At 45.4% G+C, this 15,763-nt stretch overlaps 1 protein-coding gene across 2 annotated transcripts in view; it reads right to left on the bottom strand.

Moving 5' to 3' along the window:
* Nucleotides 1-15,763, bottom strand: part of MYO5B (myosin VB) — a 155,972-nt gene that overhangs the window by 57,178 nt on the left and 83,031 nt on the right. For both annotated transcript variants that reach the window (XM_050912846.1, XM_050912847.1), the window contains exons 15-17: nt 11,741-11,890; nt 10,974-11,071; nt 6,365-6,451 (exon numbers count right to left, since the gene is read on the bottom strand). In XM_050912846.1, coding sequence (XP_050768803.1) covers nt 6,365-6,451; nt 10,974-11,071; nt 11,741-11,890 — 335 coding nt within the window. The remainder of the gene's footprint in view (nt 1-6,364; nt 6,452-10,973; nt 11,072-11,740; nt 11,891-15,763) is intronic.

The following is a 15,763-nucleotide window of genomic DNA, read 5'->3' on the forward strand; positions in this document are numbered from 1 at the left end:
GGAGGAAGAAATCATCTTGCAGGTATCACCCAGGCTCCTCCGGCAAAGAGCAGATGGCGAAGAGGCAACACGCGTAACTGAGGGCATGGGTCCAAGCTGGGCAGAAAGCAGCAAAATCCATCATCTTCCTGCACCAAGACAGAGATGGAGATCCCGCAGCTGCTTCCAAACAGGAGTCAGACACCTGCAGAAATTCCTTAAAAATAGATCCTCACCACACAGAGGGTCTTTCTTCAGAGCCTGTCGTTCTCATTTCACAAGGTGGTAAAAACTGATTTTCCACTTGTTTCCATTTGAGTCCATCTTTAATATAACTACCATAACTCACTTTTTAGGAGTAAGTCTCCCATGAGATATTGGAAGCAGCAGGGAATAGGCTCACTGATTGCTGTCGGCATGTTTTGCTGGGCTGGTGGCATCCGTAGTCCTCTATCCACATCTCCCAGAGGTTCACAGCCAAAAACTGCACCTCCACGGCACAACACCGCTTCACCCTTGCTGCAGCAAGGCCGCTCTCACCATCCTCGCTGATTTAGCGGATGATGACAGCCCTGAGATCACGCTGCTTGTATCACGGTTCACAGAATATCAAGACAAAAGCTCTGCCACACCGGGGCTCAGCTGGTCCGTCAGGAGTTTCACCGGAATATTTGCAGTCCCAGTTCACAAGCAAAACAAAGCCGCAGGGGTTCATAGGTGCTGTTACAGGATCCTCCCCAGAGAAAGGAACAATTAAAGCACTCAGGTTTAATGTAACATGCCTGGTTAAACCACTTCAGGTTCAAGGCACTATAAAATTACCTTACAACTATGCGCTTCGAGAGAAACAAACACGATCCCCCAACCCTACAAGGGAGATCTCTCCGGTGCAGAAATACTGAAGCTCAATACTCTGGTGCACACACACTTTTTTTAATCCTTCTGCACACATATGGTTTTTGTTTTTTTTTTTTTTTTATGTTCAACATCTGCATCTTCAGCAGAGAAAAGGAAAAAAAGAGAAAACTTATTTCCCTCCTGCTAGACCACAAAGTGATTCCCAGCATGAGACAAAAGATGTGCCTTGTTACCCCAGAGCTTAGCAGGTCAGGACAGATTACGGGAAGGTTATACCTCAGTTCAACTTGTTGACAGGTATTAAAATAAAAGCAGATCTCGGGTTTTCAGGATGCTGCCACACGACACACAGCACGGGCATGCCTCATTGCTAGGAGCTGGAAACCACCAAGGGCCACTAAATAAATACAATTCCTTATAATTATCAAGTTATAAGATCCAGACAAGTGGTGTAGGCGAAGAGCTGTGACCAGGAGGATTTCTGTACCTGCACAACTGAGAGAAGAGGAAGAAAGAGGCATGAAGGACTGGACGGATACTACTCAGACTTTCCCAAGGGAAAAAAAAAAAAAAATCTCAGGGCTGAGATCAAGTACAACCAACCTCAAACATCAAAATTTTGCTTTCAAGTCAGCACAGGTCACTAAAGGGAAGAGGTCATAAAAGGAATGGATGGACACAGGAAAATAACTTATGCCTGTGAAGAAAAACCTCCTTGGGCTTGAGCAGCAAGGAGGACGCTCGAGGGCTTGGTCAGGAGCAGGAGACTTAGTCAACCCAGCAATTTCTTTGCCATCTACAGGAATTAGACAGAGGGAATAAGCCATAACACACGCCACAAATTAAGCCTTGTATCTGCGGTCTAAAGAACAAGATTTGGATGCTTTACACAAAACTACAACCGGGTGCAAAGCAAAGGGGGCTGCTCCTGCCCGAAATCGCGGGGCTACGAACCTGAGAGCACCCCTCGTGCTGCAGAGCCAGCCGGATTTATTACAACCTCGCAATTCAAGGGAGGGCTCAGGTAAGAAATCGGGGGTGAAACTGTGACTCCTGAGGAAGCCTCTGAAAAGCATCTCTCCAAGCAGTCAGCAACTGCCCAAAATATCTCCGACCTATTGTTTTAGAGCGATTACAGCAATGTTATTTCAGTGGCACTGAATGAATTGCTGAAAGGAGTATAATAAGAGCTTGAAGCTTTTATGATTTACCCACAATATGGTTTCTTTCGGTGGCCTAAAATAACTGAATGCAAAATCTTTCCATTAAGGGTAAATAAATTCATTGCCCCCCATCACCCAAGACCATCCCAGCGACCGTCTGCCGAGCAAACCCGGTTTCGTGTAAGAAATCCTGCCAGCACCACGTAGTACCATCCCCTGAAGGGATCAATATTTTAAGCAGTAAGGAGCTGGACTATATTGGTCTTTCTATAGGAGCCAAAGCCTGTTTGGGGGCATGCAGGTTGAATATTTGAGCCAAGATTTGACATGAAATTATTTTAGAAACTGCGGTTCAGGAAGAAAATGTCTCTTGCCTTGTTTACTGCAGCAGAACAGATTTGCCTTTCAATTAGCTCTAAAACATGCAGGCTGGCATGGCTTGAAATTATCTGGAATATATTCAAAGAGCAGAATGAGGGGGAAAAAACTCTCTATTTACATATTACACCTTTGTTGGGAGTGGGGGGAGTGGGCAAACAGAACTGCTGGCAGCCAAAGTCATTGATAGGTTTTGTTTCCCTGAAATGACTGCAAGACAGCTAAAGGCACATTATTTAAAAAAAAAAAAAAAAAAAAGATTTTCTATCCAAGGATGCCCACGATACATTTCAATTATGAATGTTTAATGTTTATAGAGTTGAGCAGCTGTGATTTCATACTGAATTGATACCAAGATGCTGCATCTGACAGTCAGCTCCAGCGACCAGAGGAAGCAGCCCAATGCCAAGAATACTTAAACAATAAATTTCATGCATAACAACTACAATAAGAGTATTTTGGAGAGACTGCAATGACGATGTTACTGAGAGCGATGGCACGGTGGGAGACCACTGCTGTTGTACCACCGACTGGCAATCACCAGAACCAGCAAGAAGAAAAACGTAGAGTTTTGACAAAATGCAAAACTGTTTGCATAAAAACCTGTTTTAAAGAGTATTTTGTTATTAATGGAGATTTGCACCAATTAATTCTTTACAGACTAACCTTTATGTAGCCAGTTGCTATAAAGAAGATGAATGGTTTTATAGTACAGAGACATCTTCCATGCTTTACCCACGGAAGTTGATGATAGATTTACTGTCTACACTTCTAAGTCCATTCATCACAGTCATTTATGTACATGCTAACAAATCCATTTCTTAACTGCTGCGTAACATTTCAAACCGAACGATACATTTTCAATTTACTTGAGATAGCAGCAGAGTGCAGCGTACCATGGAAATGATAAAATAAAGCCAGGCGTAACCCAAACTGGGGAGCGCAAGGCTTCATCTTTCAGAAGGAATATATCATGACTTACATGGGTTGAAGAACACTAAAAATTATATTAAAACTTTTTTTTTCCTTAAAGGAACCAGGTAAAAAAAGTTACCGAAGCCTCAAAACATTCAATCCTTCAACCTATAAAGTAACTGTGATGGAGAAGTGTGAAATAACAGCAGAAGGTGGCTTTATCCAGAGATCTCTGACCCAAAGCCCCATCACTCTCAGAAGTTACTCTTGTGACAGTATGCTGGAAAATATTCCGATGTAAATACTACAGGATGAAAATAAACATTTTCTCCTGTTTCTGTAATAAAACTTCTCTTGAGATAAAACATTTTGAAAATTCCCTGTTGCTCTAAAGGTAAATTGCTTACACCCAAGTGAAGCAAAACTCACAAAGATCAAGTTTTCCATTATTATTTTAAGTCGTTTAAATTTATAGCCTTCACACAGGATTTAAATTTAAAGCACTGACCCTCCCTTTTGGTTTTATCCTTAATCAACCATTACAATCCGACTTGTCTCAAAATACAAGGAAATACAGAGGAATAATCAATGCTCGCTGTGATGGAAAACGAGACAGATCTGCATTCGTAAAAATGCAGACAGAACTGAAACATCTACTACATTTCCCACAAAATAAGATCCTGCGGAAGCAGCTTTTGCCAAGCTGGTTTATAAAGCCAATTTAAATATACAGATTATTCACAATCGTTCAATGATGTTGCCCAACTCCGGGGTCTGGCTTTTCAAGACTGGAATTTTATGACCAAGGAGGGTGAACTACCAGAACCTAAAGGGAGTATCTTATTTAGCGCAGAGCTGTTCCAGTATACAGTTATCTCCTAGAAACATTAAAATAAACAAAAATCTGTCCTTGAAGCATCCCAAACACTGAACTGCAGAAGGTCACTCTGAAAGGCTGAAATAGCTATTTGCACCCTTTTTTTCCCCCCGGAGGAAGAACAAAAGCTGACAAGTTGCAGTGATTGAAGAGTTCGGTATTCTTAGTGTCCTGGGAAAAAAGACCTCATAACCAAAAGCACGCAAGCAGAGCCAAAAGCATCCCTTTTGAGTTTTTCAGGATGTAGCGGTCTTCGCACCGGTCAATTATTTGCCATAAATAGATCTTGGCTGGTCTCCAGGTGCTGCAGCGGTTTCTCCCCTCCCCAGTTACTAATTATACATCGATTTTAGTGCCATAGGGTCTAAACTGCAGAGTTAAGTGAGCAGAGATGGAAAAATGCTACAGGTTGTTAGGAAAATTATGAACGGAGAGGAACAGGGCATCCCTGCAGCCATGCTAAGACCAGTAGCAAAACCCATGGACAACCCTCAAGTCGGAGCTCCCCAAACCTCCCCTGGGACCCACACAACTGCAGAGCCAGGAGCCCCCACTGCACTGGGGAGCACGACCACTTGCTTAAGGAGCATAAAACTGCCTTTCTGTGGCCTTTTCCAAATGAAACTACAGCTGTTTCACTGCTTTAGGGCTTTCACTTCAAGAGGACAGACAGACGGATTTGACCCTGCAGCTACTTTAACAAAGAAGATAATAAAAGACCCGACCCATGGGCTGGTTTTTAATTTCCCTCCATGCCTTAGAGATCATGTAATTTAGGAACAACTCTTTCACAAATGCCTTGAAGATTTCAGGTATGTGAGCCAAAGGTGGTGCTGGGTCTTCTAACAGGGCCAGACCTCCAACGTGAGGACCCGAATCTCCACGTACCTCTCTGCCACTCTCCCACGCTGGCAGAGAGAGGGAGAAAATGGTTTCCATGAATCTTTTCTTCTTCTTCATTTTCTTTTTTTCCTTCTTTCCTACTTAAGGAGTTGAGCTCAGCCAGCCAGGGAGATCCCCATCACCAGTTTTTGCCTGTCCACGGAGCTCACGGCCAACAGAGGTTTTACACGGGTTAAGTGCAGCAGAGCCACCTCATGTCAATGCGCAGAAGCTGCCATCAATTGTCAGAGGCTCGTTGCAGCTTTGCACGAGATGAGAGTAACTGGTAAGGCAGCACACTCCTCCCCGAAAACCAGGACAGGGAGTTTCTCATGGCGTTCTGCATCACGCTTAGCCGACTCTTTACTGAGCGTATTTATAACTCCTTTGTTCCGTATAAAAATGCTGATGGCTATGCTGACATTAACACAAAGCTGCTTGGCACTAGAACGCAATTGATGCATTTTTAGAATTATCTGCCCTTGTCATCTTCAGGGTTTATTTACAGTTTATTTTTTCTGATTTATTAGGCCCTAAAAACCTCTTTTGAATTTTGTATCGCAATCAGCAAGAGCCACACCACCCATAACCTTTCCTTTTTAAGATGCAAGAGTTTGAAGCCTAGTAGGCTTTGGATGGGCGGTGTGAAAGTCTGCAATAATAATTTACCACCCTTGTTTTCTTTCTCTGCAAGTATAACCAAAAACTTTTTGGCTGAAATGACTATTGCAGCAGGTGTCTGAAGCCAAGGAAAAAAAAAAAAGAAAAAAGGAAAGCAAACTGTACAGTGCAAGGAGCTTTTGTATGGGGAGCTTCAGGCAAGCAGGGAAGAAGTCCTCTAGGGCAAGACTTTCTCCCAGGCAAGCTGGATGCGGAGGATATAGAGACATTACTTTGTTGCTGGCTGTCCACCTCCGTATGGGATCAAAGCTGGATTCCTTTTATCTGCCACGCACCAGCATTTTCAGAGATTTCATCGCATCAAATTACTTCTCAGGACCAAACTGAAAGGACCAGCTGGAATGCTGGACACAACACAACACACCCTCCAGCAGCCTTACTTTGCAGCTCATCACTTGATAACGAATCTCTTAGATTTGAGGAACCCAAGACCTAATGGGGGTTTTGCAAAATGAAAAAAAAAAAAAAAATAAGAAGGGGAAAATCTATCTTGGACATAAACCAACCTAAATAAAACCTGTTTGTCCTGAAAACACTAGTGTTTTCTTCTCCCTCCCTCGCCCCAGATAGTGAACTTGCTGAGTAAAGCACACCAGCAGCACAACGCCACGCAGAATTCCCAGCACGGTACCTGGACGGGAAGCCAGCTGCACTGATGCGGATGGTCTCCAGCACTCCACAAGCTCTCAGCTGCTGCACCGCTCTCTTCGGATCAAACCTGCAATTATATTTAGGATAGAGATTAACACAGTGAGACGGAACCCGCATCATCAACCCACCTGATAGTGACTCTTTTGGGGACAGCAATTAGCTTCCGATTTGTGGAAAAAAGCTCTGCTCTCGTCATTAGTAGAGGGGCTGAAGAATACCACACATCCATGGATAGCTTTTGTCCATAGCCATTCCCTTGCACACCTCAGTACAACCACAAATCCCATGCCTTGCTTTGGGAACAGGCTGCACAGATGTCACACGTTTTCTCTCCATGTCACAAGACGTTGTGCTTTTCAAGTGCAATGGACCTTGCTACTGCCCTACTATCAATGCCCAGTGGTACTCTTGGGACAAGATGACAATCTTGCAATTAGTCTCTACAGCCATAATCTACCCAGCTATGTAAAGCAATACAATTACAAGAAAGAAGGAAACAGGCTACCCCACCACAAGCTGCCTGATGAACCAGACAGTATTACTTTTGCAGCTATAAGGGCAACAACATATTTCCAGAAAGAAATCAAATTCAACAGCTAAATAAGTCTGATATATTAAATTCCATACCAAACCCAAGTAATTAACAGGTCTCACGGGTTTGCAGAATGTTAAGTTTACCAAGAACAGCAGTGCTCGTGTTCCAGACTAAGGGCTTTGGTAGGCGTCAAGGTATTTCTGCTCTCAGCTGTCTGCCCTCCTCTTTTTAGCTGGCATGACCCCTTACCACTCGCATCCCATTTCCATCAGCAATTTGTGCCGAAAGGCTTCGTGCCAACTTCCAGCTGAATACGTGGGCTGTGCTCTCTCTGGTTCCTGGCATGAACCCACTTTCAGATGGGTCTATCTTTGCACAGAGTGAGTCCAGGTACCAGCGTCCCCCATCGCTTCTCCCTCCTTCCACCCCTGACACCCAACGCATAAAGAGGTCCCAGCTCTCCAGCTCAAGACGTCGGACCCTGGAACAGGTCGTTGGATCAAGCTTGGACTCATAAGATGTAGATATCCATAGATGTAGATGTCCCTAGCTGTATGAGGTTTCCAGAACAAGGGTGAGGAACAAAAGCTTCTCAGGTACCTGCCTGGCCTTTCCTGAAAGCCCGAAGTATTTACAACGGCAGGTCAAGATTGCATGAATAATTCTGCCTGGCCTCTGCTGTGCAAAAGCAGCATAAGAAATAGTCCCCTGCTACTTTGTGCATTTTTAAATTCCCTGAACCTGTCAAGTCTACAGCAAATTATTCACTACAACACCGCAAACACGAGGCAGGGTGGAAAATCAGTCTTGGCTGTCACTCGCTTCAAGGAAGAAACCACAAGGGTACAATTTCCATAACAATAAATAATAAACAGGACTGGTAGATGGACGGGGAAGCTTCAGTCCTGGAAGATCCCAGGGCAATCTATGTTGTACACGAGGGGAACTTTCTGCAATGCGGCCAAGCCCTGCTCAGTGTGGGTGAAATGCAGTAACCAGAGCAGCTGCAGTCATTTATCAGCACGGAAAGCCAGGACCCTCTCCAGCAACTACTCCAGCTATGGGCTGAGGCTGAAATAAAGAGCTTAAAAGTGAGACAACACACATTATTATGAACTCCTTTTCCTCGTCGTGGCAGGCAGAAGCACCTGGCAGGTTGCTTTTGGCCTGGAAACCCAAGTAAGAGATCACAAACTCTGCCTGAAACGGAATTTGGAAGGAAAATTGTCAAAGGTACAAGCTGAAGTCAGGCATTCCCCTCACACCTCTCTCTGTGAAGTCTTATCCATGAGGGATCAACCTCAGACGCAGCCTGCAGTCAGATGCAGCAAATATCACTGCGTGATGCCAACGCTTCCTCCAGGATGGAAGTCTGACACCCCTCCCCTCCCTAAGAAACAAACTTTACATTTGCATCAAGATGTAAAGTAGGAACGAGAGCAATGCAGGTTGCAAGAGACCTTAGGAGGTCTCTAGTCCAACTTCAAAAAAGTTCAAAAGCTGGGGCAGCTCTAGAGGCAGACCCATAGCTCAGGGCTTTATCCAGTCAAGGGCTGAAAACCTCCAAAGATGGAGGTTGCACAACCTCTCTGGGCAGCATGCTCCACTGATAAGACTGTCCTCATGCAGAAAAAAAAAAAAATAAATAAAATGTTTCCGTATCTCCAGTCTGAACCTCTCATGTCAATTTGTGGCCATTGATTCCTGTCCTCCCACCACACACCACTGTGAAGAGCCTGGCTTCGTCCTCTTGGTAGCTCCTGTAAGTACTGGAAGGCTGCCATTAGGTCCCTTCTCTTCTCCAGGCTAAACGTCTCATTTTAGCAAAAATGTAATGTTCTTGTGAGCTGAAATATGTTATGTTTTAGGAAGAGAAAAAGGTCCGTGTTTTTTCACTGAACAACGCAACAGCGAGTGTTCTGCGTGCTACAAGATACCACTTCAACGCTAACCCAGAGCAGTGCCACTGATGTTTCATTTCACTAATGCCTCCTGGCACTGTGTATTTTTCAGCACAAGTGCCTCTGAAACACAGACTCCTTTACAGCCATCCCAGTGTTCTCCAGACCGGAGTTCTACATATAAGCAAACAGACTTTATTCGAGCCACACTACAGATACAAATTCCTCAAGCAGGTGGCAGCAAGATCAACATCGATCAAGATTCCCAGATCGCAATTTCAATTAAGCAATCGACAATGGGTGAGGAGGGAGAGAATCTCTTGCAGAAGAACCCCCAGTACAAGACACCTGAACCAGTACTTTCTGGCTTGTAGATGGGGATGCAACACCACCACCCCAACCCAAAGCACTCTCCTGTCGTTTCCAGCCCACGGTGACTCCTGCAATGCTGCTGGCTGCAGACAGACACCTGCACGCTGCTCCTCCAGAACCATTCTTGTGTCTATTTTCGGTTGCCCTTTGTTCCTGAAATCCTGAGCTTTGACAAATCTGACATTTGCCAGATGGGGAGCATCGCATCAGACCGAGTCATCACTCGGACTGCGAGCAGACACAAGCATAATTATCCTCCTGGTATTTGCTACCCCTAATGTCTTGGAAGTACAACTGAGTTCATTTAGATAATTACTGCACCTTGACAATGAGGAGCTTGCACATTTATAAAACGATACTAACTGTATCCTGAGCATCATCTGAAAAACTGAATTGCAAAGTTAAAGGCAAAGAAGTGAAGATGGACGGGCTGAAAGTAGAGCCAAGCAGGGACATGGAGTCTTGGAAACACCCTTTGGAAAGGCAAATCCGTTTCACCATGCAGAGCATCTACCACACTTCCACTACAGAAAGTTCGAAAATACTTTTGTGCTTTATCTAAAGAAAGCAATCAAACAAAAAGTGTCATCCTGAATTTCGTTTAAATGGACAACCTCTGCAACAGGCAACAAGAGACTGAGGCCCTAAGCTTCTGCAGTACCTACAAAATGGTACATGAAATAGATAAACAGACCACAGAAACTGCTGTCCCAGCACAGGCAGCCAACATAACCTTCTCCAGAGCTGTTAACTAATCATCTAATGAATCAGTTAAATATAAGCCAGTTCCTGAATGTCTTCTAACCATTAATAACCTTCGCTTTGCTGTTTGCAGGGGGAGAAGAGTCAAGCCAGGGAAGCTTCCTGGTGGATACATATCCGCCAGCATATCACAACCAAAGGTGAGTCTGTTTACGGATGCTTTGTCCTCCTTTGCAGGACGCTGTTGGAGCAGTCTCTGCACTCCAAGCTGGCACCGTGCTCCTGGGGGAGCACTCAGCCTGCACTGGATCAGCTGGAGGGCAATGCCTCCCTGCTTACGGGTTACCATTATAATCCTGCTTTCTTAAATGTCACCACCTGCAGTTTATGCCAGGACCTTTAGGAGACATCACAACAAGACCTATGAGGTCCCTGCATACTAATGGCCAAGCTTTTTTGGAGTTACAGGGAACAAAACTGGGTACAAATACATTATCAAGAGGTCAAACAAGGCTAACAGCTATTTGCTCGCAACGTTCGCAGCTTGCGATACATCTCTGAACTACAGAGGAAGATCAAGACTGGCTTTTTGCTTCAGCTGTTCACTCACCTGGAAACCTACCTGAAGTTGATACAAGTCATGTCTTTACTTTTTCTACATTTATTTTGGAAGCATCAAAACATTTTTGTTCATTTTACAAGCCATTGTGCAAGCACACTACTTATCTCCACTTTTTCAGTTCCTTCTCTGCTACTTTTCACTGTTTAGTACTGTAACTATTTAAATCAAAGCGATTCTAAGATGAAATCGTACAAAGACCCTATTATTGCCAAAGCAAGGATGATCAGTATTAGCAGAGTATATCTATGAATTATTACGACCTGCATTAGTCTTCATTTCAGGGGCACAAAAACCGCATAATGAAACTCAAGAGAAGCGACTCCAGCAGACTACTGGGACCTTCCAGTTACGGGAACAGCATCACAAGAGGGGCAATCTCTTTAGCAAAAAGAGAAGTCCAAAGCACTCACTGTTGCTATAATGCTGAACACTTTTGCTCATCTGAAAGCCCACTTACTTAAAGGGGAGCTTCTCGTCGTTCGGCTTGATGCAGCGCACGTAGTGTGGGGTGGTGGCGTTCAGAGTCTCCATGAGCAAATGCAGCGAGTTGCGGAACTGAAAGACAAAACCACCGGTTTTGAGGAGGGATGAAGGCGCTGTACCGTGCAACCCAAGTTGGTAGGCACTGCAAGGCACCTGCGGTGCCAGCCTCTGGATGTGACACAGCATGAACCTCCCCATCAGCCCAGCACATGCAGGAGCAATTCAGAGAAGACCCTGGTGGGTTGAGGGCTTCCAGCTCAGTGACGTACAACAGCAACAAGTGTTTGCTCAGGGCTTTACGAAGTTGAGTCTTGAAAATCTCCAAGGGTGGAGACAGCACAACCTCTCTGGGCCCCTGTTGCACTGCTTGACTGTGCACACAGGGGAAAAAATGCTCTTCTCCAGTTGTTTCAATTTATGAGCACCATAGTACACTGGGATACAGTCCAGTGAATCCCAGAGTGGCCTCCACCCTCCTTAGGCCATGTCTTAACCGCATCCAGTCAAGACTACTCGAGCCTGCTGTTCCAGAGACACTGCTAGAAGGTGTCCAAAACGCAACAGCCAAACTGTTCCCATCCTCAACACAGGTCACAGGAAGGTCTCCTCACTTATCCCTGCAACAGCTTTTTATTTATCTCTGCTTCAAACCAGAGAAACAAATCTGAACTGTAAAAATGTATCTGGATTCACCTGCCCCGTTCCCCTGCCATCGACTCACCCACTGAAATCATACGTTACCTGGTGCCCCACCGTTTTCTTGTGCTCCTTATTGGCAGCTTTGATCACCGGTCTGGCAGAACGGACGCTGATTTTGGATGTTCCCTTTCCCATGGAAGTGGTGGGTGCAGCATCGTTCTCATCTTGGAATAAGTCTGCTACCATTTGATACTAAAACGAAAGACAACGCCTGAGCACCTCTGACCCTGCTCTTTGCTGAATGAACCCACTCAAGTCACATTGCTCCGGTCGTTTTTTTTACCCATTTTAAACCAGGAAGGGGAAAAAGGGCAATAAAGTGAAAGTAAGAAGCGTTGCCTACATAAACCACATCAGCAGGACCATTGGCCATTCTGTTTTGTAGTTCATCAAACCTTGAAATGTGCACATTAAATCAAACAAGTGAAAAAAAGCAGATGGCTAGCTGAAAGGCTGCGTCACTGACATCTTGTCCAAGGCACGTAACCTCCTGAACGTGAAACGACTCTTGCTCCCAGGCTTCATTTTGAGCTACTCATTCAGTCCTGACCACAGCAAGGATGTATGCCCCAGGAAGGGGGGCTCCACGCCAGGACAGGCAGCAGCCTGCTCCCAGAGGCACCTTTGCTTTTCCGAACATTAAGAGACACCAGGACTTCCTCGCTAATTACCTGCATTTCAGCGTTAACAAGCAAGGCAACAGCAGGACTGCCACTCTGCAGCCCTGAAAGCACCACATTTAGCTCCTCAGATCCCTGAAGTCTGGGGTTTCTGGCAAGCCAGCAGCAACGTTTCCACTTCATAAACAGGAGAACAGGTGAGCTGGCAAACGTAGTTAACGCTTTTGTTTGATTGTTTTTTTTGAGGGGTGGGATCTTCGAATTTGCATTAGGCTGGGGAACTTGAATACTAAGTAAGTCACGATAAATCTGGTCTGTTTAGCAGGGCTGTTACCTTTTCACATCTCGACTCCAGCTATGCACCCACACTGGCTCCCGCTACAGCTGCACTTACACTGAAACACTAAATTCTTAAATATAAGAAAAACCACTGTCACCAGGTGGGATTTCACTTATCACCGAGCTGAGCTGGGCTCCAGCCCGGTGACACTGCCCAAGCACCCGTGACGCCGCCCCAGCAGCACGCAGACCACCAGCAACGCCTGCCCTGGAGCATCCGTTGGGAGACGGCACCAGCATCACGCTTCCCCGGTCCGTGGCACGCCGTGCCCGACACATCCACGCAAAAAAGCTGACATGAGGCAGCGGTGCACTGCACAGCACTCTTGCCTCCATCCCAGGCTCCTCCAAAAGCCAAACTTGGCTGTATTTCCATTAAGATCCCAAGAAGAGCGCAGGGTGTTACCGCTTTATAGACATTAACAGACAGCCCTGTGCCGTAAAGGGCTGCCCGGCTCTCTGCCACATCCCTGGACTGAGACAGGAATGTTTCCAGCCCCGGTCCCGCAGGCTGTTCGCACAGCTTGCTAGCATAGCAGCCTAAATACCACTGTGGAAAGGAAACTGTTTGCATTACATTAGCAAATTGCTTGCAGGCTCCAGGACAGCGCCTGCTGAGGATCTGCTTCATACTCACAGCTTTTATTTTTATCTCTGCAGCTCACCCAACTCCTACCAGAATACAGGCTCAGCACCTTCTTTGCCTAACCCTCTATCCCAAAAAAAGACATCCTGACAGCTGTTGTACTTTGATGACATGTCACTGTCTCGGGTGCTTTGACTCCTGCAAACATGGGATGTTTGGGGGCACGTGCTTGATGCTGGAAGTCATCCAACACAGGCTCCACTTTACTATCTCGCGCTTGACAATGTGGTAAAACCCCCAGCTGTAATTTCAGGTTTCAAAATATCTTCTTAACGCATAGCTGTGAGTGCCATCGACCCCTCCGTCTGCTTGCTATTAATAACAGGAGTGCTTGCTCCTGCACAAACACTCCAAAAGAATCTCAGAGGTGAGCTTTCAGCTTGTGAAATGCAAGACTGATGTTAACTGGGATCATCTTTAGCAGCCCAGGATCTATTCCATGGATGCTGGCGGATAAGCGAGAAGGACAGATCCCTCCTTCCCAACTGGCAGAGTCAAAACCGCTGGTGCATTATTTGTAATTACACAGAACTGGAATATAATATCTTAACAGCATGCCTGTATGCTTTCAATCAGTATTCAAATCTGTTTCCTTGATTCAAAAAAACATCAACTCTCAACTGTTTTAGCTGACCAGCACTAACAAAACTAATTAGCTGCTTTAAAAAGTCTCTTGCACCATCTTGTTGACAGCAATAATTGCACTCTAATTAGCAGAATGCAGTTCTGCCTTGGTGGGAGCGATTCATCAGGATGCACTTGCTGACGGAGAGGTGTTTAAGTCCTTGCGTGTTAAATGGAGTGTTCCCCCTTGCCCTGTGTATCACTTTAGTGGAAATATAAAGAAGAATGTAGCGAATACTGTATGCTGTCCTGTACTCGGGATCAGGCCTAAGTCCTCGCAGCACAGCCTTTTGCAGCACAAATTTCAGTTTTAGTCAAATTAGCACATCTGAGCAGCAGACTCAGCACTGCCACGGCTGCTCTTTTTGGTTCAGAGAAACCAGGTTGGTTTTTACAGCAAAAGAAAAAAATTTTTATTTGTTTATACCCCTGGAGGGCACACGGCAGGCGAGAGGCAAAAAAAAAAATCAGGATAACCGAATCTGCTGGCCAACGGGGTTAGTGAAAGCAAGAGCAGAAGATCAGGTTTTGGAGGCTTTGCAGGAGGAGGGTGAGGATACTCCTGCTGAGGGACGCGCTGCTGCTCTTCCTCCCAGGACACCACCGCATCGGCACGGGCTGACAACAGCCACCTCTCCTGCATCATTAAAGTAGTGGCTCAAAAGCAGAAGTTCATCAAACTATCACCCAAAGATTCTCAGAGCCAAGTGCATTTGAGAGTGTTTTAAGCTGGATCACGAATGCAGATGTTGCTGTCACCTACAGAGCCACCGCCGTGAATTCACAAGGTCCTAACGCCTGATCCCAAGCAGCATTCGCTTAGTTTGCAGGCCAGGTAAACCCAAATCTTTGATCCTGAGGCATACACATTAATAGCTTTTTCAGTCAAGCAAACCAGTTGCAAGGAGCAGGGTTTGGGATTTTTTTTGCTATTAAACTGAAGCCCAGCCTGCTCTGATATTATATTATGGCCCCTATACACGAGAGACAGAAGAAGGAGAGATGCTGTTAATAAACCCATTTCAGCATTATTTTTTTTTAATTTCTTTTTTTTAAGGCATGAGTTGCAGGTGGCACTGTCCCCACCACTCTACAACACACCACCCCGATGAGTTACAGCTCTCCTCTGCACCTACACCGCAGCGGCTACGGGGAGAAGTCAAACAGAAATCCCTATCAGACACGGCCAGTTCTGCAGCACTACCTACAACAGCAAGTTCAGGACTGGCTAAATAATTCATCATACAGCATCAATTATTGCTGCAGGTTACCTGGCGTTTCTAATAAGCTCTAATCACGCCCAGTTTTTATCCTGGGAAAGCTGTGAGCTTCCTGAACAGACAGAGCTCTTGATTTGGGCGTTATTAAAGCCCAGCTTCACAGTTATTAGACTCGCAACTACCCCCATGAATGAGAAAATTGCACATCTTGCCATCTTTGTATGGATTCATTGCTGAGACGCAGGGCAAGCTACTGACAACGCTCAATTAATTTCCCATTCTCATCTCTGACTTCGACAAGAACCAACTCGTGCTTAAAATACTCCTAAAAATAATATTTCCTCCCTCTCCCCTCATCACGTTCCTTATTTAGGGTGGCATCTGGAAGGTCAGACCCAGCCATAAACCCAAGGGAGGGTTCTCTCCTCCACAAAGAGGAGAAATCTGGATACGCGACACATCCGCTTGCAACATGCAGGGGGGATTCAAAATTTGTAATGGAAAAAAATAAATGCAAGTTAACAAGCTGGCCTGTGCTGGGGGAGGCTTTGAAACGGTTTGGAGAAAAGCAGATATATTCCTTCCCTACACCACGCACAAGGTCTGGTGGAAACAA

The sequence above is a fragment of the Gymnogyps californianus genome, chromosome Z (genome assembly GCF_018139145.2).
Source record: "Gymnogyps californianus isolate 813 chromosome Z, ASM1813914v2, whole genome shotgun sequence".
Lineage (NCBI taxonomy): Eukaryota > Metazoa > Chordata > Aves > Accipitriformes > Cathartidae > Gymnogyps > Gymnogyps californianus.